The sequence below is a fragment of the Branchiostoma lanceolatum genome, chromosome 5, assembly GCF_035083965.1.
Source record: "Branchiostoma lanceolatum isolate klBraLanc5 chromosome 5, klBraLanc5.hap2, whole genome shotgun sequence".
NCBI classification, from domain to species: domain Eukaryota; kingdom Metazoa; phylum Chordata; class Leptocardii; order Amphioxiformes; family Branchiostomatidae; genus Branchiostoma; species Branchiostoma lanceolatum.
This window is the reverse complement of record NC_089726.1, coordinates 14552087-14579382: the sequence shown is the minus strand read 5'-3', so window position 1 is coordinate 14579382 and position 27296 is coordinate 14552087. Positions and strand designations below refer to the sequence as shown.

The following is a 27296-nucleotide window of genomic DNA, read 5'->3' as shown; positions in this document are numbered from 1 at the left end:
GTCTGTAGCAGGTCATCGCGATTTGGTTATCTATTTGTCTTTTGACAATATGTCTGAGTGATAATCAGACACAGATGAGAGCTGCTTCTTTCGTTGCATATTTTACCAAGGGGTCGACTGCATTTCTTTTGCGAAAAACCCTGTGCGACCAGTTGACAAGGATGGCACATGGCGGGACCGTTGATAACGTCGTCGTCCAGATGAAGACAGACGTGAAGACAATATTTAACGCAGCTGTGGACTCGGTTTTGCCGCGCCAAATGGTTCACAACACCCTCAAGCTGTCCGGGAACGTGCTGGATGTGGAGGACAGGTCGTACATGCTGAACCACAACGTGCACGTGGTGGGGTTCGGGAAGGCAGTGGGAGGGATGATACGTGCTGTGGAGGAGGAGGTGGGGGACCACATCGTGGGGGGCGTGGCCAGCGTGCCGCTAGGAACCCAGGAATCACTCCGGACCAAGGGGAGGGGGTGAGTTCATAGAGCTAACTTTCTGATAAATAGTTCTGTATATGCCAATGACATTGTCTAGAAATGTAACGGATGTGTAACATTTGGAAGGATTGAACTGTTATTGCATTACTACCTATGACCATTCTGCTGTGATGATGACACACCTCCCAACAGAAACATCAGGGAAATGTTCTGATGAGTTTTAGGCTTCTGTAAGATTCTGTGCATGATTTTTAGATACAAAGGTAGTTCCCTTTTCTCATATCTTACTGTTTAAAGCAGTCGTCACATGACAAACAAACTGGGCCCAGCAATGTTGATCAATAATAAATGTTACATCAGCAATAGCCTGTGTAACACAAACTTTGCTGTCTGGGGCTTTAATGGCCCCTCCCAACAGTGCTGGATGTTGGATGGGCCACAAAAGAGCGATTCAATCAGGCTATATTTGCAATATCAACTACAATGGTAAGATAATACAAGCATGAAAGTTCATCTGAGTTGATAATTTGCATTATAAAGAAATCAAAGTGTTTGCCAACTGAAAAAATTGGACTCAACAGAATTTTTGACTGAATCGCTCAGTCTTCTTCAGCTATCTGACCCAATTGCTATGGACACCAGACTATGCACATCTGACATCAGCAATGGGTCAAAGGTCGTTGGAAGTCGATATTGCGGTAAGAGAATATTTCTTAGCCTGATTTAATCACGCTTATAGCGTAACCGGTCAGCCCCACGGGTAGGAGCCTTAAAAACCTTGGACAGCGGGCGTTTGCGTTATACAGACTAAATATTTCTGTCCCTACAAAATTTTCCATACTTGCAAGGTGTTCTGTCACCAAAAATGAAGCAAGCTCTTTTTGTTTGTTGTCAGGGACCTGCTGCCTCTGCCCGACAGTAAGGTGGTGCTGATGGAGGGTGCAGCAGACAACCTTCCTGATGAGGCAGCCCACACCGCTGCACAGAGGATCTCTGACCACGTCAGCAGTCTGACAGCAGGGGATCTTCTTATTGTCCTCATCTCAGGTACAGGTACAGGGCACTACATAGTGCACACAGACATGATGTATGACATGGTCAGCTTTAATAGGTAGATCATTGTATATGACAGCTGGAGGTTGGAGGCTTGGGTTTATGCTTCCTCCCATATTAGAATTACTAGAATAGGAGGGAGCATAAAGTAATGAGGATTGTTCCCAGGCTTAGTATGCTCTCATTGGTGAGAGTACTAGAATGGGAGCAAGCATGAATTAATGGTGATGTGCTAAGATGTTGGCCAGACAATGTTGCAATGCAATACTGAGTTTTATGAAAATATCATCTTGTTGAATGCAGATTTGCATGAAGACCTCAAAGTCATCACACCATTTCTGTAATTTCAGTCACATGTAACCATAAGCTGTTTGTGTACAGGTGGTGGTTCTGCCCTGCTGCCTGCCCCTGTCCCCTCAGTCACCCTACAGGAGAAGCGGAGTGTGATCAGGCTGCTGGCTGCCAGGGGGGCGACCATCAACGAGCTCAACACTGTCAGGAAGAACCTGTCCACACTCAAGGGGGGCAAGCTAGCCCTGGCTGCCAGGCCCGCACAGGTACAGAACAGATCTTGAAGTTGAAGGAATACGTGACTCAGGGTAGTGTTGTTAGAGAGGCCTCCTTTTCAGTAGACGGCAATTGCTGAGCGACCTTACAGCACCCAGAATTGGATTTGGTTTAAGTATGACCTAAATTCGTTCTTAAAAATTGTTGTTTTTCTTTAAAACTTTGATCTGTCAAATCTTTCCTCTGGTGGAAAGGGTTGTTAGCATCTTCAATTAATACAGCTAGTTAGATGGTTGATATGATAATAACAGCATAGTCCATACTTGGTACTCTTTCCAGCAATAACCTAGTGTTTGTCGGGTACTGAAAGAGTGTATCATTAATGAAATTGTTCTTCTACAAAGTATTTGTGTATGAAGAATAACCTTTTTTGTGGTCGTTAATGCTGTTACAGCTTCTGAATACTGGAATCACATTGACTTGTATCTGTTCTGTTCTGTTCTGTCGGCAGGTCATCAGTTTGATCCTGTCAGACATAGTAGGTGACCACCTTGACCTGATTGCCAGTGGTCCCACTGTCCCAGACTCCTCCACACCACAGGACGCCATCAATGTCATCCACAAGTACGACATCCAGGATGACATTCCCCTGTCCGTCTGGAGCTACCTGACCAGACAGTACCAAAGGAAGAGCAGTAAAGACCGGGACTTTTCACACGTGCAGAATGTTTTAGTGGGAAGCAACGGTATTGCAGTCAGTGCTGCAAAGGTGTGTGCAGAGAAGCTGGGGTACAGGACTCTGGTCCATTCCACTTGTCTACAGGGGGAGGCCAGCAGCATTGGGGAGATGTATGCAACTATGGCTGCACTGCTAGTGAATGTGTTTAATGGAAGGGATAGGATAATTGAGAAATCACTCTTCAACTCGCTCCTACAGAAGTATGGTGTGGATGGTGCATGCCTGAGGTCCGTTGTACAAGTTGCTGTTGAGGCTGAGAGCCAGAAGAAGCCAGTGTGTGTCATAAGTGCGGGAGAGACCACAGTAACCCTGAGGGGGGATGGGAAAGGTGGTAGAAACCAGGAGATGGCACTCGCCACTGCTGTAGCAATGAGCAGGGACAGCAGTCTCAGATACGAGTGTCACGCACAAGTGGTGTTCATGAGTGCAGGTACTGATGGACAGGATGGGCCGACGGATGCTGCAGGGGCATTGGCCGATCCTGGTCAGGTGACCAGGGCTGATGAACAGGGATTGGCTGCCACAGAGTTCCTGGAGAATAATGATTCCTACAACTTTTACAAGAGTGCTGATGGAGGACAAGGCCTTGTTACGACTGGGCTGACAGGAACCAATGTGATGGACATACAGATTCTGACAGTCTGTGGCTCCTATGATTCTAATCTTTAATGAAAGGGGGATTCTATAGTGCAATAGTATAAATATGGTAATTATAAATCATGAATTTCTAAGATAATGTTTTCAAAGGACAGATAACTCAAATTTGTCATAGGGAATAAGGTGTTTGGAATTGACCAGTGAGTTTGAAGGAAACCTTGTCAGTTTAAGTGCCATTTGTAGAACTGCCAATTTTTGTGAGTGGATGCTGAAAAATGTAGTTGGCAATGCCTTTTTTCTATCATTTGTATCCCTTTTGCAGAACATTAACCATGCCTTGTACCTCTGATGTGTATCTAACTTATAGTGGACAGTTGTAACATTGTCAAACTCACCCTAATGTTTCTAATATCGACTCAAATGTATGCTTTTTAATAAAGTTAGCTAGATGATGGACAGTTCTCCAATAGTGATCAAAAATGGATCTAGCAGATGCATTTTGTACCAGGTTTGTATCTTCATAAATTTTTGCAACATACAGTACCCTTTCTTTGCTTCTGTTTGGTGTGCTTTTGGTTTAGAAACTATACGAAGAAATATAACCACAGACAAAAGGAGTATGACTTCCTATGATTTGATACATCTGTCCTTGAAAATGACCTGTTCAATTTCTTTGACATCTAATAAACATGTATCAAAAAGGAAAGCAACCAACTTTTACATTATGTTCTGCTTTTCTCCAATTCCCATGTCTGTCATGATAATGAAATGTTTTGTCAAGTCAAGCATGGGAAATCTGAGGGAAGATATATTATGAAAATTGTTCATTTTATGGCCTGTGAAATACTGGTACATGCTTTTGCTGCAGTTATTTGTGAATATTTACAAAGGAAACTTTTTGAAGTGGCTCTTACATGGAAGACTTAATTTTCACCATTACAGCTTCTGTACCTGATAGGAGATCTATTTTCCATTATCAAAATACTACGTAAGTAAGAATTTACATTCAGGATAATCTAGTCACTTGCCACTCAGAAATGCCATTAGAACCAACCATGACCCACCAATGACGTACAGATACCTTTTATGTAACTACTTTTATGAGCCTTAACATGTAATGAACGTTGTGAATACTGTTACATTGATAATTCAAGATTATCAATTGAGAGCTACTTCAAAAGGACTGACTGCTACAACTTTGAATAGATGTAAGACATGTTTAATTCTATTCCGTTAAAAATTTTCAAAATTGGGACTGATTAAATCTTTGTGCATATACATCAGCATGCTTTTTGTCTCTTCTGAGTAATTGATACTTCTTCTGTAATTTTTCATGTAATTTGGTTTTGATTTCAGAACACTGCCTCCAGCCATCCCAAAACCCAAGCAACAATACATAAAAACAGCTGATTGTCCCCTTGTATAATTATCATGTAATTGTCTGTACATCCTTTCATATCTACAGTCCTGAGCTAGAACTAGTAACATCAACATTTCTGTGGTCAATTCACACACAGTAAACCAAGCCAACAATGATTAAGTATATTAAAATTTGGAATAACCTTCAACAAATGTCTTGTACACTGTAGATGTACATTCGACACAAATCACTGTTCCCATGATCGGTCATGATCTAAGCATGAATCAAATATTCAAACGGAAATACAGAACATTAAATTCCTTAATACTACACATGAATACATGTCAACCTCTCTGTACATCCATGTGTTGAAAGAAACATTTTTAAAAGCAAATATCCACTTTTACCTATCTAATACTAGGGGTGTCATGTCCTAGACATCTCCCTAGGCAGCATCCTAACATATGCATAAATGCCTTAAGTCTTAGAAAAAGAGCTTAATTCATTGGTGCATAGATAACAATAAATAACACCTCTTACTCCTTACAGTGGCTTTCTTAGTATCTTACTGCACAAGGGTATGATGCCCTGCAAGTGGTACTTTAGTTGGTATCAAGCAGGTTTTGTCAACTGATTAAAACCTCCTTGGTTGCAATAAGTTTTTCAGTGTGATTCACAAATACAACGCTGTACACATGCAGTTCCTATGCCTTTGCAGAGCAGTAGGGAAGCAGTATTATAACCATATATTTTCACCAGTCCTTGATTCCATGAACTTATTCAACCTACAATACAGTGTACAGACAAGGACATTACAGCTGAATAGTTGCATAGTCTATTAGAAGATATCTCACAATGTGCTTATACATTCTGAAAAATGTAATATACAATAACCATCAAAAAGTGTTTCTCCTGTTTAAAAAGATTTGCTGACTCCAGGTACTAAATCATTGCACATATATCATAGGCAAGTACACTGTACAATATTGCATGCTATATGTCCTTGAATATAACTAACTTGATCTAGTGAACAATTAGATAAACCTCTGCTTGTGGGAAAATGTATTTTATATCCTTTTCAATATGACTATAACTAGCTATTGCTTTTTCGGCAACAGCTTGAATAAACAGGGTGCAAAAATTGTAAATGCGAAATAGTCCACGAATTCAGGCATCCCACCACAAAGTACATTTGCACACGTAGTTCTGATGTTACGTACATGTATTACGTTAAATTTTGATCGTGTGGCCATCATACCAAAAAAGCATACTTTTTTTGGTATAGCTGATTCATATTTTCAAACAATGCAAACACTACTTGGGGCAATGTTTTCAGGTCTATTTCATAATAACCACTTAGACTTCCAACCATGAAAGCTCAGTCACACACTCACTCACTATCCGGCTTAAGGTATTCTGTTCCCTATCGTCTGGGGGTTTGACGTGCTTGCACAAGGTTGAGGGAGCTTAAAGCGTAGAATTCAAAAGTATAAAAGGAGGAAAGTTTTCTAGACAAAAGTTTACGGACGCATTGATTTAACTTTTCTCTGCACAGGATTCTTTGTAAACGTCTTTGTTACATACATGTATATAGATACAGTTCTTTCTTGTAAGAACATATACATATTCCTTTGCAGGCTTGGAAATTTCTTTTGTGCTATACAAATACGAGCAGATATAGCACAAAAATTACACCACAGACACTTTCACACAGACATTTACAACACCAATCAGTAAATACAAGATTCTCCTATATAACACTTCAGCACAATCTAATAGACACCAGTGAGAATGCAACTATTTGACTCATTTTTCTGACAACATTGTGATCTTCATGAGAAATTTCTACCCTGTTAGTTGTTTGACTGAATGTCTCTGTAAATCACATGTACTGTACAGGATCTAGGAGTGTTCAGAAAGATGCATCTACAAGCATGAACCATCCCAACAATGGTCCAGGTATAACAGATCTGAAAGTTGATTGTCTGTAAGAAAAAACACCTGCCAGCTCTCAGAGGTTGTTCTGGGTAAGGAGTCTAAGAACACAAACCTATGAATGCTAAGACAACAACCTTTCCCTCAAGCATGTTATTGCTGACTAAGAGTTTCCCAGGAGAAGCTACATTACATAGCTGCCTCAGGGTTCTAATGAGTCGGGGCGAGGGTCAGCCTCTGCTTCTGTCTCTGTCTCCATCTCCCTGGTGGAACTCTCCTCGGACTCAGATAACAATGTAGGGCTGGACAGGTGCTGGTTGCCATAGTGATACATCGGGATGATGAAGGCGGTGATGTCGTCTCCCGAGGCAGGTTTGTCCTCCGCGGGACGCCGCCATCCCTTCCCCTGCAGCGTGCCGCGGGCGTGCATCACCAGCTCCTGGGCTGCGGAGGTGTATCTGGAGAGGTGGGAGAGAAGCTAGTAAGTAAACTAAAATTACAGAAGTAAATCACAATGGTGTGTTGCAAAGTTAGGGAATAATCTATTGCGGTGAAGGCACAGAAAATCCTGGACATACAAAAAGTCAACAGTGAGATGCTGCACTAGTACCCTCCTCTGTATACTATCACAAAGTATCAAATTGTACCAGAAGATTATAAAATGGAAACATTTCCATTTGACAATGTACAAAGTTCATTTCTTATTAACCAAGGATACCAACCTGGATTGGAAGAAGGCATGTTGATTCATGGAGATTTCACAAAGAAAACAAAGCCAAATGCTGTCTGATCGTTAAACTCTTCTTTTGCCGACCAGTGATTATTTATGATGAAATGTAGTAGTAGTAGTAGCATCCACACATTATGACAGACATCCACAGTCCCTACCTATTGGGGTCCTGAGGGTGAAATTGTGTCAGTGCATCTAACACCACATTGCACGCGTCCTGATTGGCCACCACGTCCCACAGGCCATCAGAAGCCATGATGAGGAAGTCGTCCTCACCAAACCGCTGCTCCATCATGTCATATGTCTGGATCTGCAGGTGAAGTAAACATGTAACATTTTAAAGCACTGCAGTAATGGGTGGACTGGTGCTATGGCCAAGAGGGTAGAGTGCTTGCTTTACATTCAGTAGGTCGTAAGTTTGATCACAGGCCGAGTCATATCAAAGGCTTTAAAAATAGTACTCCTCTTTCTGCTTAGCACTGAGAGAGTATGAGAGTTGTACACACCACTACCAGTGGACTAGCCCCCTGCTATGGTGATTGCATAAAGTTGTGTGGCCCGAGGGCTACTGAAACAGGGATGAGCACCGTCCTATGCACCATCTGGTGCAGGAAGGACTTAAACTTATAGTAATGGGTGATGTCAGGTAAAATACATAACTGAAGAGCGAAAAAGCATACAGTATTTTGATGGATATATGCTCTGTTTGAACCTCGTGATGTAAAATAAAAGCTGTGGTATAGGCCTTACACTACTTTGTTTCTCTCACAGTACAGCCCATGCAAAAAGTTGAGCACACATTTTTTTATGTATTAGAATACAGAAAGTGTGAGTCTAGAAACCTTGCTGTACCTCAGGTGCTGCAGTGAGGAATGGCTTGATTAGGCAGTGAGAATCATAAACCCTGAGATCATGGTCCCCAAATCCTCGAGTCACACCTATTGTGGCAAGGACTCTGCACTGGAGGGGTGACAAATTGTATGGGGGTTAAGAATCATCAACCAAGAAACCTGAACAGAAGTTTAATACTTCAATGTTTGTGGAACTAGGACTAAAGAGCATTACTTTTGATATTTTCACTTTAGAAACTAGCCTTAGGAATAGTAATTGTATTCATTGACATATGTCATCTAACCATAGGCGGTAGGCCACCGAGTTTTTGTTGAAATCGGTATTACCGTGCCATATATACAAACTTGATCCGCTAAGTAACAAACGAACGGAAAGATTTCGGTGAATCGTAGACTAACGCACTGACTGTGTACTCGGCCTTCTCCTGAAAGATTACTTACTCTGACACACACTGTGTACTCGATCCATTGAAATGATTCCTGAGAATCGGTCCACTGAAAGATTCCCCAGAATCGCACACTAACGTGTACTCGGGCCACTGAAATGATTCCCGAGAATCATACACTCACGTGTACTCGGTCCACTGAAAGATTCCCCAGAATCGCACACTAACGTTTACTCGGGCCACTGAAATGATTCGAGAGAATCGTACACTAACGTGTACTCGGTCCACTGAAAGATTTCCCAGAATCGCACACTAACGTGTACTCGGGCCACTGAAATAATTCCCGAGAATCGTACACTAACATGTACTCGGTCCACTGAAAGATTCCCGAGAATGTTACAACCACAACGCCCGATCCGCCGTCTATTCTAAAGAACCAGACGAACGGATGCCGAAGTCACCCGAAAATTGCCGAGAGCCGAATGCTTTGATCAGTGTTAAGAACAATAATAGATAGGTAGGAAATGCCGTTTTAAAAGCCCATATTTTCGGCGAAATACGGCAATGAAATTAAACACGTTAATATTACTTATGATCTAGGGGTTACTTACTAGCCATGTAAAATTCCTTAGGATACAACACCTAATTTTGAAGGAGATATGCGGCATTTTGTAAAGTCCGATTTCCGGGGAACAGCGTTACCAGCAGTACCATTACTGGTACTGATCCAGATTACCCGCCACCGTTCGAAGATGGAACCACGATTCAGTAAGGACTCCCAACAAAAACTTCAGACCCAATGGTTCCTTACATCTTCAAGGATGGACCTTTTTTAAATGAAAATTCGGTCTATCTATACGTTTCAGTAATAGTTAAAACGTAACTACCTGCTATGTAAGACATCCTTGTTAAGCATCTTGTCGATATCAGCCACTTTTAAAGAAATTCTAAAAAGCGCCGTGGAACTGTGTTCTAAGTCACCTAAAAGTGCTGTCCACATCAAGTGGTAACGCTGTCCACGGGTAGCTTTTCCTACCCTGTCATTTTTATGAAGTTAGTGATGTATTAGCCCCCGGGCCATGGCGGTTTTGTCGGTTCGAACAGCGGGTTCGCGAACGCGTTCGCGCAAACTGCGAAACCTGTTCTACTCCCATCGGCCTTTGCGCAAACTTTCCCTCTGACAAGAACGACGCAGCGGACCAAGTTCCCAGTGCGTGTTTACACTTATTATTTGATTCAGTATGCTGAGTACCCAGTGTGTGTTGAGTGCACAAAGCAACAGTGATTTCAACAAAAAACTCGATGGCCTATCGCCCATGATCTAACATGGTCATGAAATGCAATTTCTAAGATAGGGAAGGATGACTATAAGCTCAGTGACATACCCTTTTTCCTTCTCCAAAAATTAAGGGAAATTTTAAGTCATCTTCTGTAACAGTCTTTGGTGCCCTGAAAAGGAAACAGAATAGTATAGTGTGATGAACCTGCATTGTATGAAAGACTTAATAAATCCATCAGGCATGAAAAAAGGTGCATGTTAATGCACAGGTTATATGTAGATTGTTTGTGACATCAGCAATTGATTATAGGAACGTGCTTTCATATGCATTAGAGCACCATGTACCAACTACGATGGATCAGTCCACCTCACAAATTCAACTTTAACACTCTTCCCATAGTTGATTACCACTTAAAGGTAAAGTAGGCTTTTAAGTTTAAAGTTAAGCCTGCCTTTAAGCTAACAGTAACTTATGCACCTTTCTACTTAATTTCAATAATTTCCAGACAGAATCAATCACAGACACATCCATGCATGTCATGCTACAGACCACCTGTTAAGCTGTCTGTACCATTGCCCAACTATGTGTATGAAGGTTAGACATCTAGGTAAACAATATGTAAAGACAAGTCATTCCTACAACTGGATAAGATATTAAGATTACTTCTAGAGGTTTTGAGTGACATCGATCACTCTTCTTCAGTATTGACTAGCTCTGCCAGTTCATTCTGGTGATGCAGAAGAAGAGTGATGGATGTCACTGGAAACATCCGGATGTAATCTTAATATCACATCCAGTTGACTTGTCTTTAAACATTAGCCGAGCCAACTGACCAGCCAGTCATGGTGTGGTCCCTGTACAACGTCTGCTTGCCCAGGTCAGTCTTGTGCAACCTGCGGGGGAATTCCAGCGCTGTGAACTCGTTGTACAACAGGTGGGGGTGCAGGTGTGCCTGCAGGCAGAGAATCAAAATCGTTAATGAGGAGGGTCAGATTATGGCACACAGGTATTGACAAATCGTTTTAATTGAAATCTCTTGCTCAAGGCATAGTGTACTGGCATTAGGCCAAAAAAGAGAAAATAGAATATATCGCTGTCAATTCTGCAGGGCTTGCACTTGACATTTATTGCACTTTAAGATACAGGAGTTGGCAAATGTCAGGTGAATGCCTTAACCTTTCAAGTTATATACAGTATCCATACACAAGTTGGCTGCCCCGCTTTACATGTTCAAAACTGTGTAGTCTGATAGATGTCTATTGTTCTCATGTATGCATATTTGGCGAATTGTTATATCATTGTAGTATACTCTTCTTCTACAATACTGCTGAGCCCGCCTTTCAGCGGATTATTAGCAGCTGCGCGTTAGTAACAAGTGCAAACAGAGGGTAGAAATGGGGGTAGACAAGGACATGTGCGAGAACAGGACAAGTATATGTATGTATGTATGGCTTGTTTGAAAATTCAGCTGATATGACAATTTGCCCCAATGTGCATTGGTGATTTATATCAACTGTAATCTACAATTGGTATACCTAGTCCTTATTACCCCAGGAGTGATGCAAACTCACTCGGAAAAATCTGTTGTCTGCCTTCCAAAATAAACATTGGAGTCCCAAATGTTTGTTAATTCAATTCCTAGCCTATCTAACATTATACCTAGATTACATCCATCCAACAGGAGCTTTTACATATGCGAAATCACTCAAAATTGATTTGTTATATACTGTAAATTTATTTGCTTTTGCCATGAATTCATTTTGCAGTAGGAGGGAATTCACAGTGTTTTAACTTTGTGGTTAAAATAAGTCTGTAATACAGTAGACATACAAGGGAGACATTTTCGCAGTATCACAAATTCCCAGTGGAAAGGATAACACGAAAATGAAACCACAGCAAAAGTTAACATTTCAAGATTTACAGTATACCATGCGATGGTGTAACTGTAATGCCAGACAGATTCAAACGAGTTTCTTCGTTGTCTGTGCAGTGATCAGCCTAATGTTGTGAAAGTGATTGAGTGGTACATCGTAGCAGCTGATAACAAGACATATGTGGTTTGTCAGGGGAAAGTGGGTCACAGAACACTTACTGGATAATTCACTCCTACACCTAAAGATTCAACAATTTGTAAACACATGTCAGACAGCTAAGTTAAGCTTCCTTCTAAGGTATGTTGTTTGAAGAAATAAATTGATATGCTCCATATTTTTGGAAACACTCCTGAAATTGAAGATGCACATCCAGAAGACTTTGGTCAGATGGCATTTTTTTTATTGCATCTGATTGTATGAACAGAAGCACCATTTTGACAAAAAACAGACGAAGGTGGAATGGCCTAATAAGCTCCATGGTGATACTGGATGACAGCCTGATCAGTCCAACTGTCCAGACAGTGTTTTCTGACTCCTTTCCTGATTAATTGCCCCCTTCAACAACACATCATTGATCCGTAGCTACATGTATCTGATGTGAGCTACATGTATTACCAATGAAATATCTTGTCGCCATTCGCATAAAATTTTATGTGGAGAACAATTTAGGGTCCCATAGCTCTTTTATTGTTCCAAAGAAACACCAATTTAGGGCAGTAAAAATTATTTTGTATAGGAAATCAATAGCAAAATTTATGGTGTAACTGAGTTAAATCTAAAAAGAGGCTCCACCAAAATGTACTTATGAACAATCCTGGCAAGGGCAGAGCAAATATCTACAGCTTCTGCAGCTGTCAAAAATGATAAGGGAGGCAAATACTTCAGCTGATAATTGGCCACAACTTTTAGTACTCTTAGCCTTTTATCAGCGCCTGCATATCATCTAGCTGAAGTGCCATTACACGTCTCCTGGGACAGAACTAGTTCCTGACTACCTTATGTAAGGCTGATACATCAGGTCTAAGATGCTGGGTCACAAGGCTTACAACAGGTTTTGCTTTTCAATACCAAAATACTTTATGGACATGCCCTGAGTAAGTTTACTGTATGTGAGAGGGGTATTTTAACATATTGAAGTAGGTTTGCTATGTGTGTGTATGTTGGACACAAGTGAAAAGTAAACCTATTTCTTCAACTGATTTGTTGCAACACCTTTTAAAACAGGACTACCTTTCTACACTTACCAAGTACTGTAGCCTTTGCCTCTCTGATTCAGGAGTAAAGTCTCTGGACATTGGGATGGCCTCCCCATTTCTACATAGAACTGCTCTGAAGCACACAAAACATGATGACAAATGTTAGTACTAGATATACAACAAAACATAAGGACTAACAAGTGTATATATGAGACAAATGGGGACTTTCTGGGCTTTGATGAAATTTTATTTCAATTTACCAAGATTGATCCTTTGACTAGCTCTAGTGAACATTGTGATCCGTCTCACCTTGAGTCTCCAGCGTTGACTAAGAAGAGTTTCCCCAGTACAAACACAGCCACCAGGGCCGTGCACCCGCCTGTTATTCTGAACGTCAGTCTTTCTCTTTCTATCTGGCTGTCCTGGAGACATGAGGAATGGGACAATCATAAGATTATGAAATAAACATGCAACAAAAATATTGTTGATCTGTTTCTTTACAGGAGCTAAGATAGTCAAAGCAACCCATTTCTTTCAGTTAGTTATTTAGCCATCTTGGTAAAATTGACATTGACATCTACCCTCTTAACAACTGTAATTTCTATAGAAATTATCTTAACAAAGCCCCCAAATTATATTTCCAACAAAAAGTCTTCTACATTTAGAAGCTGTCTACTTCTATGCAGGATAGGAGTTTTTCACTATTGATCTGGAAGGATGGCATCCAATCTGTCTTACTTTTGGGGAAAATGGAACCTCATTTTTCACAATTTTCCAATACCCACATGATACTGGCGATGTATATATGGTTACTGAAACTGAAGAAAAAAGTCAGTCCTATAAATTGCCACCTCATGCATGCATATGGTTAGTTAATCAGATTGATTTATCTGTGTCTGAAAAGTGATTGTTTAGCAATGTGTGGGACATTCTATACAATTTCACCAAAGATGGTTGATGCTATCTGAAAATTCTGACTGTTTACAAAATCCATCCAGTTGCTTGAGTAACTTTGTATTGTGAAAAAAAGGGATTGTTTAGCAATGTTTGTGACACATGAGTATAGAAAAAAAGGGAGTCCCTCCTCTACCATTTCACAGAAGGATCTCTCCAGAGCCCCTATGATGAGATGTTCTTTAGTGATGACTTTGCTGGAAGGTTTGCCAGAGCCAGACCCATGGTTGGAGCCTGTTCCTGGATGGTTCTGGTCTTCATATGTGACAGGCAGGAGAAGTTCACTCACTTCTGCCATCTTGTCTCTGGAGAAACATACCACAGTTAAAACATCGCACAGTAGACCATACCAAACATATTTTATGCAATAAACCAGTTCTAATAAAAATTTCAGTAGAGTATACTATAGATGAAATGTAATTGAACATATGAGATATTTCAAATGTTCAGTCAGTGATATAGTGGTTGGATTATTTGTAGCCCATTACATGAATCTTGTAGCATCACAAGTACATCAGCATTCATCAAAAGCCCATTACACACACAAGTAGCAGCCCAATGGGGTAGCTAAATATGGGTGTGACAAGATTAAGTGACAATTTGATCAAGACATTACGACAAAATGTTCAGTACCACCAGCAGTGACATCTTGTCTAATGCTGCAAACTTAGTCTAATATTCACTCAAACAGCTAACATCTGTTCTGATTATAAGGCATCTGTATATAGTTCATTTTCCTTGCTACAAATATTATACAATATTGTTTAAATATCTATGAATCATCGTGTGACACGCACACTTTATGTATTAAGGTATTAACATACACTTAATGTCAAAAGTGGTATCATACAGTCATAAATACAGTAGTACAATTCATAGATAACTTTAGCTAAGTGTGAGCAAAGGTCACCCACCTAATATGGTAATGAAGTGTGCGTGATGCCATGATGGCTGCTCCAGTCCCTGCATGTCCGTCAAACACTCCGAAGTAGGTAAAATGCAGCTCGTCCATCTCCTAGAATACAACAACTTTCATAATCAAAACAATTCATATTCAAAACATGTCATTTTCCAGGAGGCAACAGAACAAAAGGACAATAGACCAGTCGGACCGCACTGATTCCCTCCTTGTGAAAGTTACCATCATTATTTCAAGTCAAGTTAGAAAGGTACTTGGTAAACTTAAAATCAGTGATTTATGGCCTTTGATTTTCATTTTAAGTCAGGTAGACGTAGAATTTTTATGATATCAAGTGCCATTTCAAATCAACTCAAGATCATAAAACATTCAGCTGTCAAAAATCATCTGCTCACACATACTAGTGACTCAATATGTACAGGTACTTTAGCATAAACTGTCAAGTGTATGTAAAGGGCAACAAGCAGTTATCAACTACTCAAGAAAAGTGGTACAGTACAGTAACATTCTATTGCCCCAAAAAAGAGATTTGTGCTTATTGGATAAACACTACAATGCCCACAAACGGTGATTAGTATGCAGGCTGTGCCATGAATTACTGATGGAAAAGCTGTATCTACCTGCCAATACCAGATTGACTTATCATTCCAACAGCTGGGACCACCCATTGAACCTGTGCCCCCCCCTCCATCGGTAACCCTATCATGTGCTAGTCTGGAAGCTGATATCCGATTCTCACAATTTCCTAGGATAGATGCAATAAATTAAGCACATGATGAATGTCTCACTGTATAAGACATAATGCTATAAGTAAGACAGATGACCATAGGTTTTTCTAAAGTGGGGAACAAGGGCGCTGTGCCCCCATGCCCTGACCATGTACCCCCTTACCCTGGGGAGCAGATCCTCTAACAAGAATAAAATTCTGATTGACCAGGGATGTTATTAGGCTACATGTTAAGAGCCACAGTCTTCCTCTGTGACCCCTCTGACAGTAATTTTGCCCCTCAGGAAACCATCTTATTGAAATTCTTTAAAACTCCACACCTTTTACATCATTCCCCACTTGCTGTCAAGTGGATGTAAAGGGCAACAAGCAGTTATCAACTACTCAAGAAAAGTGGTACAGTACAGTAACATTCTATTTCTATCAAGCTACTATTAGGTACTTTTAGCTCTACCGTTTGGTGCAACAATTCAATTAGTAGGAGCTATCCTCTGAGGAAATGAAACCTAACAAAACAGACAAAATGTCTATGGCTAACTTTAGAATATTATTACTTGTACTGTCATGCCATGTACCAATTTCCGCTGGAGCTAAAAGCTCAACAATAACCACAAATGGCCACAAAAACACCATGGCAGTCTGCCCAGAAGGCACAGATGGTATCTATGGGCTTAAGAAGGGATGAAGAAAAGCGTCACCTTGGGAAGAGGAACTGATAAAGGTTTGAAGATCGGCATTTGGGAGCCAACGATAAGTATAATGGATTTTCCTATCTACTCGGAACATCTTTAATAGCCTTGCAGCCATACTTACCGAGTATATCTACTTCGTGCACACTCCCTACAGGCTGAGGAAATAGATGATGGGCTGCCTCAAGATGATTAGGATAACCAAACTTCATATTCAATTTTCTTGAGGGATATTTGATGACAGATCAGAATGAAATAGGACAACATTGCATGTCCCAATTTGAGCAAATGCTGGTTTTCCACTTTGCTGAGGCAGCAACTAACAACACATTTAATGGCAATTTCCAATGCAGAAGATAAGAATCTGTATAGCCAGGGTTGTCTCCATTGTTAACAGGACAAATAAGCCTGGCTATTCAAACATATATGTCTGATGAAAAAGAGAGAATTCTTGGCTATGCTGTAACTCAGTTTCAACTTCCTATGATGTAGGGTTATTGAGTTTGGGACTATTGAAGGTTGAAGTTACCCATTTCACTGCTACCTATGATGTTATTGGCAGGGAATAGCTGATCATAGATGAAGTCAGCACACAAAAAGTTAACCATTCAGATACTGAGAAGAAACCATGTATCCATTTCTTAAGTACTAACTCTGCCACAGTTTGTTGTGGTAGACTTGTATCCCCATCAGTGGTGTTTTATTCTACCGGGTGCTGGATTTATATTCTTGTCCTTGGTGCTGAAGTATATACTAGTACATCAGCTGACCTAGCCACTAATTCCCTGGTGTTAAATTCACTTTTGTCCTTGTTTATTGATGTCCCCTCTCCCTGGTGATACATTCATGGCCATTTCTAAAGGTATCTCCCTCCTGCTGCCCACTATCAGTATATGTAAGATTCTACACGGAGGTGAATACAAATTGCCAATATCAAGGACCATTTCTGTTCTTCTTGGCTCAAAGACAGACAGAAAGGCAGACAAAGCAATTGAAGTCAAAGCCAGACAACAAAGCTATCATTATTTCCAAATTGTGGCTGTCTTCAGGATGGAAATAAAGCATTCTTCATACTGGCATGACATGCCCCAAAAAAGAGATTTGTGCTTATCGGATAAACACTACAATGCCCACAAACGGTGATTAGTATGCAGGCTGTGCCATGAATTACTGATGGAAAAGCTGTATCTACCTGCCAATATCAGATTGACTTATCATTCGAACAGCTGGGACCACCCATTGAACCTGTGCCCCCCCTCCATCGGTAACCCTATCATGTGCTAGTCTGGAAGCTGATATCCGATTCTCACAATTTCCTAGGATAGATGCAATAAATTAAGCACATGATGAATGTCTCACTGTATAAGACATAATGCTATAAGTAAGACAGATGACCATAGGTTTTTCTAAAGTGGGGAACAAGGGCGCTGTGCCCCCATGCCCTGACCATGCGCCCCCTTACCCTGGGGAGCAGATCCTCTAACAAGAATAAAATTCTTGACCAGGGATGTTATTAGGCTACATGTTATGATGTAGCCAGTCTTCCTCTGTGACCCCTCTGACAGTAATTTTGCCCCTCAGGAAACCATTTTATTGAAATTCTTTAAAACTCCACACCTTTTACATCATTCCCCATTTGCTCGCTTTGCTCCCTCGCAATGCTTCCCCTTGCAATTATTCCTAGAAAAACCATGGATAACGGAATGGAAATAAGTCCATAGGTCATTCCACTCAGCATTGTAATTGTTTTTGAAAATATTGACAATGCAAGCTGAAGGCAAAGAATCTTGATTTTCGGAATACGGGCTGTATTCGAACTCTTGATGGATGGTTCTAATTAGTTTCATTAAGCTGGCAGGCCAGTTGACCTGGTCACCCCATTGTAAAACTGGGCCAGTATTCTGATACCTGGAGGGGTGAAGTCAGGTGACTGACAGGAGGAGGATGGATGAGTTAGTGGAGAATATAAAATAATAAACACATCTTCTAATTATATCAAATATGAATCTAGTTTTGCAGGTTTGGCCCAGAGTCTGTTAAAAGCACATAATTTGATGCCTTGACAAAGCCGGAGACATCTAGAAGTGCCATAATAACATGAATACGTGTAGTACAGACCATAATAGTCATAGTTCTTCTAGATGCTCCATGATGGATGGACTACATGTACTTCTTGGAAAGCTCGGCACCTAGCTACCAGAATAACCAAAGGTCATAGAACACCTGTGCAATCTGTATGCCGACATACTGTGTTGGACATGCGAATGCTACAAAATGCTCTCATCAAGGACTTTGCACCAAATCCCATCTTTCTCCATGAATCATTTATCTGTATCAAAGCCAGTCAGGCTTCTCCACTTTGAGGCACAGGGGAACTGATCTGGCCTGGAATAATCCATTATCGATCAACCCTGAGGGGGGTGCTTTTACCTGAAGCTTATCAAAACCTTAGACTTGCTATCATCAATACATTCTGGTGCACAGAAATTGCTTCTATCTCCGCTGACACAAGGTCCAATGAAGCTCTAAGATTTCCAGGTTGACTGAATTAAAGACTAAAAGCTATGGCTGCATCTATTCAAGGACAGGTCAGCATGAGTGTTATGGAGGGCAAAGGTCATGAAACACCTGTGAGGTACCCCTGGCTACAACAGAGGTAAAAGATTTATACCAAATAAGAAGCTTACTTCAAAATCTTGTTTTCAGCCAGAAAATCAATCCATATCAAAATCCAGCAAAACACCATCATTCTTTCTTCAGTAGAATTGATTTTCATGGGTAAGACTATGAAGGATTTGTACAGAGGTTTTTTCACCTGGGAGCCATTAACACCTTTGACCCAGGATGATCTGTCATCCTCATCCCTGCGGTACATATCAAAGCATTGCAGCTGTACTTATGACCACGCATCTGGATATGTTATGACACCTGTGGATAATCATGTACATACTTGCAGCTTCCAGGGCAAGAGGAAGGTATTCATTGCAATAAAGTGTAGCTTTGGGTCCATTTCACACAAAATGTGAAGATGTAAACTTCGCTAGAAAAGTGCATCTAAACTGATACAGATCGTTAAGAGGGACACATTTGTATACTAAGTATTATGCAATGCAGATAGATGCCAACAATAACATCCTATGTAAACAGAAATGACAAGATGTACAAAGAACATGCCATTCATAGGACAAACCTAATGTATCTACCTGTACAGCTAGAGGACTGGAGGACAGTAAATTGATTACCTGTCCTTTTAGGATGTGCGGCACATTCCTTAGTGCTATGTTTATAACACTGTTGAAGCAAAACAGATGATTTTGGATGCATTTTTTATCAGCTTACCTGTTATATGAGTAGTTCCCTACTACTAACCTTCTTAAGTCAGAATTCAGGGATTTAATACTGACTTCAGATGAGCAGAATAGATGATACAATGGGCTATGACCAAGGAGGTTAAGTAATTTTTAACCTCCTTGCTCTGACAGTTTACATATATTTTGAAAAAAAAATTAATACACCTGCAGTTGCTTGTTGTGATGGCAGCTAACTTGCATGAATGTTACAACCAGAGAATATGCAAATAAGTGCATTTATCTGATGCCATGTTCCTTGTAACCTACATTCCAAAAACAAGTCTGATGAACAGAGTAACCTAGCCTTATCTTTGCTGGACAAAACCCATCAGTGATCATAAATAGATTATTCCCTCCAACCTTAAAGGGTAATCTCATGGGGAAGCTTTTCACATGAATAATGAATTAACTCAGCGATGTTGGTATGCTATGTGGCCTTTGGGACTAAGAAATACCTTGAACCCATACCAATTTCACTGCTCAGTTCTTAAAGAACGAAACAAAAAGATGCACATTCCATGATTCTATACACTCAAAGTAACCAAGCCAGGCTGCCACTAGCCAAGAAATATTATATATATTGTATGTTTAGGTATGATATCCTCGATTTTCCATATTCTTGGCTAACAAATGCTTGCGATCTGATTTGCGATCTGATTTTGCCTTGAGGAATTTATTTGCATATCATTGATCTGTGGTGGGTTTCTGGAACAACAATTATGGCATGGCCTTCTGTTGGAATTACATAGACACCCAATATTGTCCCTTTCCCAGAGGCAACAATCTTAACTTTCTCATGTGTTATTGTTGGGTCCATGGCTGTCTCCAGCTTTATTTTTTTTCTGTCCCACTCACTCAAAAAATCTCATTCAAGTCATTCACATCAAGGACTTTAACCTCCTTGTTCACATTTAGTAGGAAAAGAAATTTTCCTTCAACAGCTAGTTTCATGCTAATCCAGGAACATTGAACCATGTGTGACCAAGTCACATACTAGTACAAAATGTATAAGTAACTCATACTAGTATCTGACTTCATTTATAATTCATTTATACAGTCTAGTCAGCCATACGATACCTTAACTGCAGTATTACTTATTAGGTATACCACCCTGAATCTTATCTTTAAGATTTCATCAGCCATACGCCCCCTTCCCAATCCTCCCTAACCCAATTGCCTGGCCTGCATCAGACATGTATCTGTAACTGGAATGAAGCCATGATCCATGAATACCATCTAACAATTTTCAATTCCATTTCCATTTCCTGCCAACAAATTGATCAAAATGCCAAAGGGCTGTATTAATCAAACCAAAACTTTCAGTAGGGCAGAGTAGAAGAAGCACCTTCTATTCTATATTCCATCCTTCTAAGACATTGCCAAATTGTAGCATGGCTATTAAGTGTTTGTAAATTTACCGGGAAAGCATATTTCTAGCAACAGCACAGAAACAGGAGTAAATAGGCTACATGTAGGTTTTGTACAATCATCCATGACTATGAGTATTATCTCTATAAATACTATAAAAAAACACAAATCACCCTTCCAGATTTCCATTATCATTCATATAATCTTCTATCTCAGTTCCAGTCTAACCAAACTCTTCATTATCACTGAACCAGGAAATTGTCAACCATAAGAAACTCATGTCTCAAACAGCTTACTGAATTGAAAATACTCAGCAGCAAAATGGTCATTGAGCTTCACTCCACACAACCCTTAGGATTGATGTCAAGAAAATGAATTACAGTTAGTACATTTCAAAAGTCCCACTATAGCTGGTAAGCCTCATAATAAAGTGGCATCTCACTGGCATAACACTCCATCTAAGCTCTTAGCGGTAGCTCTGTGCTCTCTTTATGTCTCCGCATGTTATATATAGCTTGGTGGAACACACATCAAGAGCCCTGGTTCCCACCATCAACTTTAATGGCAATGAGGAGGCAGTTATGGCTGGCAGACCTGGCACTTAGATATGCACTTAAGATAAGCAGAAAGCCCTGTCGATTCATATAGTCTCATAATGTGCATTAAAAGAACCACATGCTTGCCAAGAATTCTTTCAGGTTTGTCCCTGATAGTGATAAATGCTATGACATGAACATTCATTTCTATTTGTTCTCATTCATGTTTATAATGACTGTATATCCTACCTATCCATAAATGTACCATGAAGGTCTTTCAACTCTTTTATCAGATACCAATTAGAAGAATGCATATTCATAACACAAGTTAGAACACTAACTAGTTTCCTGTGTTTAGAAATGATGCCATTTTGGCAGGAAGAGTACAGGCTAAGTCCTCAACTTCATTATCAAGATATAATCACAGGAACTCAACCTGTATCTACCCATCAATTGGCTGATGTCCCTGTGGCTGCTTTCTTCATTCCTTTCAATATCTATTCGTGAATCTATCCCAATCGGTTATGGGAGACTTATCCCCATCAGTATTCTACCACTGTCCCTGGTGCTGAATTTCAATCCCTGTCCTTGGTGCTGAAGTTTCTACATTCACTAACTTTGCCACTACACCTGATCTCTGGTGTCAGATTGACTTTTGCTCCTGTTCATTCATGTCCCCTATCCCTGGTGTAACATAAATGATTATTTCTTAGAAAACAAATCTCCCTCTTCCTGAGACCATAGACTTCTAGTACATGTAGCTACAACACATCATAAAGATGCCCTCTTATCGAGGTTCCATAGATACTTACAAACCTACATATCTTTAATCAAAACTGCTGCACCTTGCCATCAACATCTAACACCTAAAGCACATTTTAAGACATCAAAATAACATCATCTTTGAAAAAGACATGTTTGGTGTTTGCTGTCAAGGAAGGTTGTTCAAAATGTTTTCCTCAGAGATTTCTTCTGTTCTGGATTGAAAGTTTGGATAATCTCTGAAGAGTGTGGAAGGTAGCATAGCCTATATTACAGAATAATGATCATTAGTGCTGACCTCAGTCTCCTCAGCCATGGCCTCCTGCTGCAGGTTGTCCTCCCCAGAGTTCCCATTGTTGCCCTTGTTGTTGGCCTTGTTGGTGTTCCTGTTGGGAGTCCTGGCCGGCCGGCTGATGGACAGCTGTGTTGTGGCTGCCTGGTCCTCGTTTCTGGGACTCTTTCCTGCATTGATCACCCTGAAATATTCATACACAAAAAACAGTCAACAGGTTTCAATGAAATAAACAACTGCTGATCTTGAAATCTATTTGTTATTGGACTCTTATACACATTGATCACACTGATATATTTACATGTTAAAAATTAGCAATAGAATGCAACTGTTAAACTTTTACAGAGTCTTGAATATACATAAAGGGAAATCTAGTCCTCTTAATGATCTTCGAAACGTTGGGCCTTAGCACACTTTATAGATTGGGATTTATGCCTTTGGGACAATACATGAAAGGATTCTTACAATGTATCTGTATTGGCCACAGCATAATCAACACAGTGCTTACATGCATTAACATAATAGTGGTGAATTACTTGGGTTTACCAGCATATTGTGTGAAGAATTAAGCAAACAAATATTCAGTAGAACTTTTTGTTATGAAAGGGAATCCAATAATGCCTGGAAGATGGCTTTAGGCAACGTCTCTTCATGTAGTTGCAACGCTAGAATACACAAACCCTTCTAATCAGACTAATCATAAAGATATGGTTTACTGCCAAAGCCTTTTTTAGTCATTACTTCTAAAGATAATGAAGGAAAAATCATGCATCTGTGTCAATATCAGTCAACTGGGATAAATGCTATTTGCCGCTTTTGTAGGCAGCATCAAGGAACCCACCTTATCTAAGATCCCATATCTAACACAAAGTATTGTCTAACACTGTCTAATTAAAAGGTCCTACTGCACTGTATGAGAATAACTTCTACTCTATAAGGGGAAGAACAAATCTTCAAACACCTTAATTGAGGGCAAATAACACATGCTGTAACAAATTTGAATCATTCCTGTTCCTTGGTCTTTGCTGAACTGGAATCAAGAATTGACCAGTTGGTAACGTAAGTCTATACTATAGTACATGTAATTTGTCTTTAATGTAAATCGTGCATGATCTGGCAATGTGTCCTCCATCTTCTAAGAAACAGGGTAATATTCATAGCCACACAGTTTCCCAAGGCACCTATATAATTGTTCACTGCTCTGGAAAATGTGAGGCATAATCAGTTCTTAATTGTTATGCTTGAGGGCTACACATTCTTTCAAGGCCTACAGTTGTTGGTGTGCCTGTCTTCAATAAAATCTATAACAAGAGCTGGTATGAAAACTAATATATGCAAACATGCAAGTGCTTTTCTACTGCTGAACTAGAATATATGGTAGCTTTCAGCTGATTCCGTGCAAAAGCAGACCACTGATGCATGAAATGGTGGTCTGCTTCTGTAATTATAAAGCAACATGATTTGTACATTCTTTGTGTGGAGGGTATTTCACCATACAAATTGGCTCGTCACATGATATGTCACTGTTGTAACAACCCGATATGCTACTCCTAGCTACTTTTGTCACAAGAAAATTATATTTCAATGTTATAATACTCAATTTTCTTCATCGTACTTGCCAATGTGGCTATAATGAAATAGATTATGGCTACCTGAGCTTGAATAAACTAAATATATGTACTTACAGTTACAGACAAAAAATTATTTATCATTTTTAGCAATGCACATACATGTAGATATGAATTTCTGAACTCTTCTACAGCGTATATATCACAGTTACACCTGACTTACAATATGGCCAAAGAAACAGCTCTGGTTAACATGATTTGGGAGGCATCCGGTGCATACCTTAACAAGGTGACATATCATACATGGGGGTGATACAATGAAAATATATGACTTCAATAAAGTCGCTTTCTCAGCATCCTAGGACAGCTTATTTCATAGAGAAAGGACGAGGACAAGCCAGTAGCCTGACCTGCAATTATGTACTTTTCCTTTCCTCGCTGACCCATTATTATTTACGACAAGGCTGTCTCCAGAACCTGTCCTTCCGCTTGTTGGGAAGGACAAAATTTCCTGAAAATGTATTTAGAAACCTTAAAATGGCAGATTTGACTTTAAAAAAATGTGCTCTTTAACAGAAAAAAATCTCGAGCTGGGTACGAGACAACCCTGGTTTATGACCAAATGATGAATGGTTCCATCATGTCTAAATGACTTGTGACCATATTTACCAGGATACTCTACATGAAAGTGCTACTTAGTGAAATCCTTCTGGATGGAACTGGGGATTAATCGAGTATGAAATCATGTACATTTGGAAAATGTTTTGAAGTGTCAGGACACATAAAGGTAACAATCTAAGAATGGCGTAGATTGAAATTCTTCAGTGGCTGAATTAAAGCCTGAAAGGGCACCTGACAAGAAGTGGGTCAACGATGTAATGGAGCATTAATCATTAGGCTTACTAATCTTCTAAAGTCCTCACTAAAATCAAGCACAGCAAAATTCATGCTGGTTGAAAAACTGCTCCCTCTTAATTTTCATGATAATAGTCTAAGAGTCCTCATAAGCTATGGTGTGTAAACCACTTGTCAAGCACATACTAGTAATTTTTTCTACATATATCAATGGTTTGTCATGGCTTCTACACATTAAATGTAATAGAACGGTGACTAGAAATTATTCATAGCACAGAGACTGCTGATCTTTGCACAACGAGTTTCACTGACTTATATAATGCAGCAAGATGATAAATGGGACTAGTATTTATACAGTTAGATGTCCTGCAGGCATTCACGGTCCATTACTTCCTATGAGAAGGTGACATAGATCTTTATCATCTAATTATTGTACATATCTATACTTTGTAACATTAACCAGACTGTTGCAAAATGTAACTGGTTGTAATCTTACAAGATAGCATTTTAGTTGACCCAAGGAAGGAACACATGTATTTCCACCACTGGGAGACAAGAAAAAAAGGCATAATTCTATCTGCAAGTCAGTTTAGATAAGATATTTGACACAAACAGCTGAAAAAAAATGCCATATTAGCATTGCTTAAGACCAAACATCCATAGAAGCATTCGATTAAGAAATCACACACTCAAGTCTTTTACCTAATATCACTCCAGTGTTTCACCAATAGACAAGAAAGCCATGGAATTTTCCAACGTTGTACAGATTATTTCATATAGCACCCTTAACAGCTGGTTTGGGAAGGAACACCTGACAATTATCTATACATTTAGCCATATTAGTGGGCAGAGGATAGTTGCAGGACTTCTTTACAGGTAGCATAGTCATCAATCATTCAAAACAATTATGTCCCAAGAGAGCAACAATTATAAGGACAAAATAAGGTGTACCCATAAAGAAAAAAACCCTGGTCGCTAGACTGTAGAGCATACATCTATTTATACTTGAAAATCAACTACATGTACTATTGAATAGCTATATACATTTGTACATGTTTTTAACTTCATCAAACAAAGATGATACGGAAGGAGACAGTGATAAACGGATGACAGAAAACAGAAACGAAAATACTTGTGGGTCAACAAATAGTGAATAGAGTGCAGCGCAGCCAGGAGAACAGAGAGCTATTGAAGAAGGCTGAAGGCAATTCTTTGACTGAATGTTTACAGATTCAAACCTATCCATGTGATTCCTGTCGATTAGAACTTTTTAACAAGATTGAATTTTACGTTGTATGCTAGCAATCACCCAAAATCAATCACATCAATCACAACAGTCATGAGATCCTTAGGCACTTGTGTTCTTTGTTATACAAGATGCTGTTCTGTAATCCTGCATTGATATCAAGTATGATCAGCTGCATTTGAACAGTCACAATATCACAAAAACTAAAGATGTCAGTCAATTGTTTCCTTCTGTACAATGAAGGCCATTGCAAACCCTTTTTCATGGTTAGTGGGACACCTGCAAAACATGGGAGACGGATCGATATATGCTTAATCCTAGGCTGTCGGGGGTACTTTCGGGCTAAACGAGCTGGCAGTTGCCTGTCGGTATGACAAACATAAAGGTCCCTTAAATTCTCTTTGCTGCTCACTGTCATAGACGTACGACAAACCTCTCCTGTTACTGTAATCGACTGGCCAGAATTAATTAATCAGCACTGAGATCTAAAAATCAATTCTCGTCTATCAGATGTGTTGACAACACGACTAAGTAATTTATCAAACTTACTCTGCATATCCCGCACTCCACGGGAGTCTGTTGGGTTCTCTGGGAACCATGATCGGACGGGAAACATGGTCTGCCGACACTTGGATTTCGTCTTGCGAGAGCTGTAAGAACTCGGGCCGGCAGTACGGATACTTCAGCTCGAGATCGTCGGGCTGTGGTCGCTCCGGAGGCTGAGGCAGCGCTGCCAGGCCGCCCATCACCGAGTTCACGACATTACGCACGCGGCTGATCATTTTGACTCTGTTCGGTACGATGAGAAATGCAGACAATTAACGGGAATGAGCAGAGCAAAAAAAGCAGAGAGAAATTCCATTACCCGGAAGCCGCCATATTTGCTCTTCTGTTTGACCTGGTTTGACCTGCACTCGTACCCATCCTTACCTCTTGTAGACACTTGGACTCCATGTCATTTTGACATCAACATTTACCACTGGAATATGTCCAAGTGATCTAATTTTGTGAAATTTATAATTATATTGGGCACAATGCCTATATTAAGTACGCGTACTTAAATGTTCTGGGAACAAGAAGTAAATA

The 27296-nt window shown here is 40.0% G+C and overlaps 2 protein-coding genes across 2 annotated transcripts; one reads left to right on the top strand and one right to left on the bottom strand.

Moving 5' to 3' along the window:
* The first annotated feature begins 74 nt into the window (after nucleotides 1-74).
* On the top strand, nucleotides 75-4610 carry LOC136435350 (glycerate kinase-like). The gene is made up of 4 exons (XM_066428783.1): nucleotides 75-472; nucleotides 1332-1483; nucleotides 1871-2046; nucleotides 2508-4610. Exons 1-4 carry the CDS (start codon nucleotides 75-77, stop codon nucleotides 3402-3404), a joined length of 1623 nt encoding a protein of 540 aa, XP_066284880.1. The 3' UTR covers nucleotides 3405-4610.
* LOC136435352 (protein phosphatase 1H-like) lies at nucleotides 4536-27152 on the bottom strand. The gene is made up of 11 exons (XM_066428784.1): nucleotides 26760-27152; nucleotides 22548-22725; nucleotides 14813-14913; nucleotides 14035-14203; nucleotides 13254-13366; nucleotides 12993-13077; nucleotides 10708-10826; nucleotides 9980-10043; nucleotides 8210-8317; nucleotides 7516-7667; nucleotides 4536-7085 (listed from the first exon to the last, which is right to left on the bottom strand). Exons 1-11 carry the CDS (start codon nucleotides 26990-26992, stop codon nucleotides 6830-6832), a joined length of 1578 nt encoding a protein of 525 aa, XP_066284881.1. The 5' UTR covers nucleotides 26993-27152; the 3' UTR covers nucleotides 4536-6829.
* Nucleotides 27153-27296: the final 144 nt, after the last annotated feature.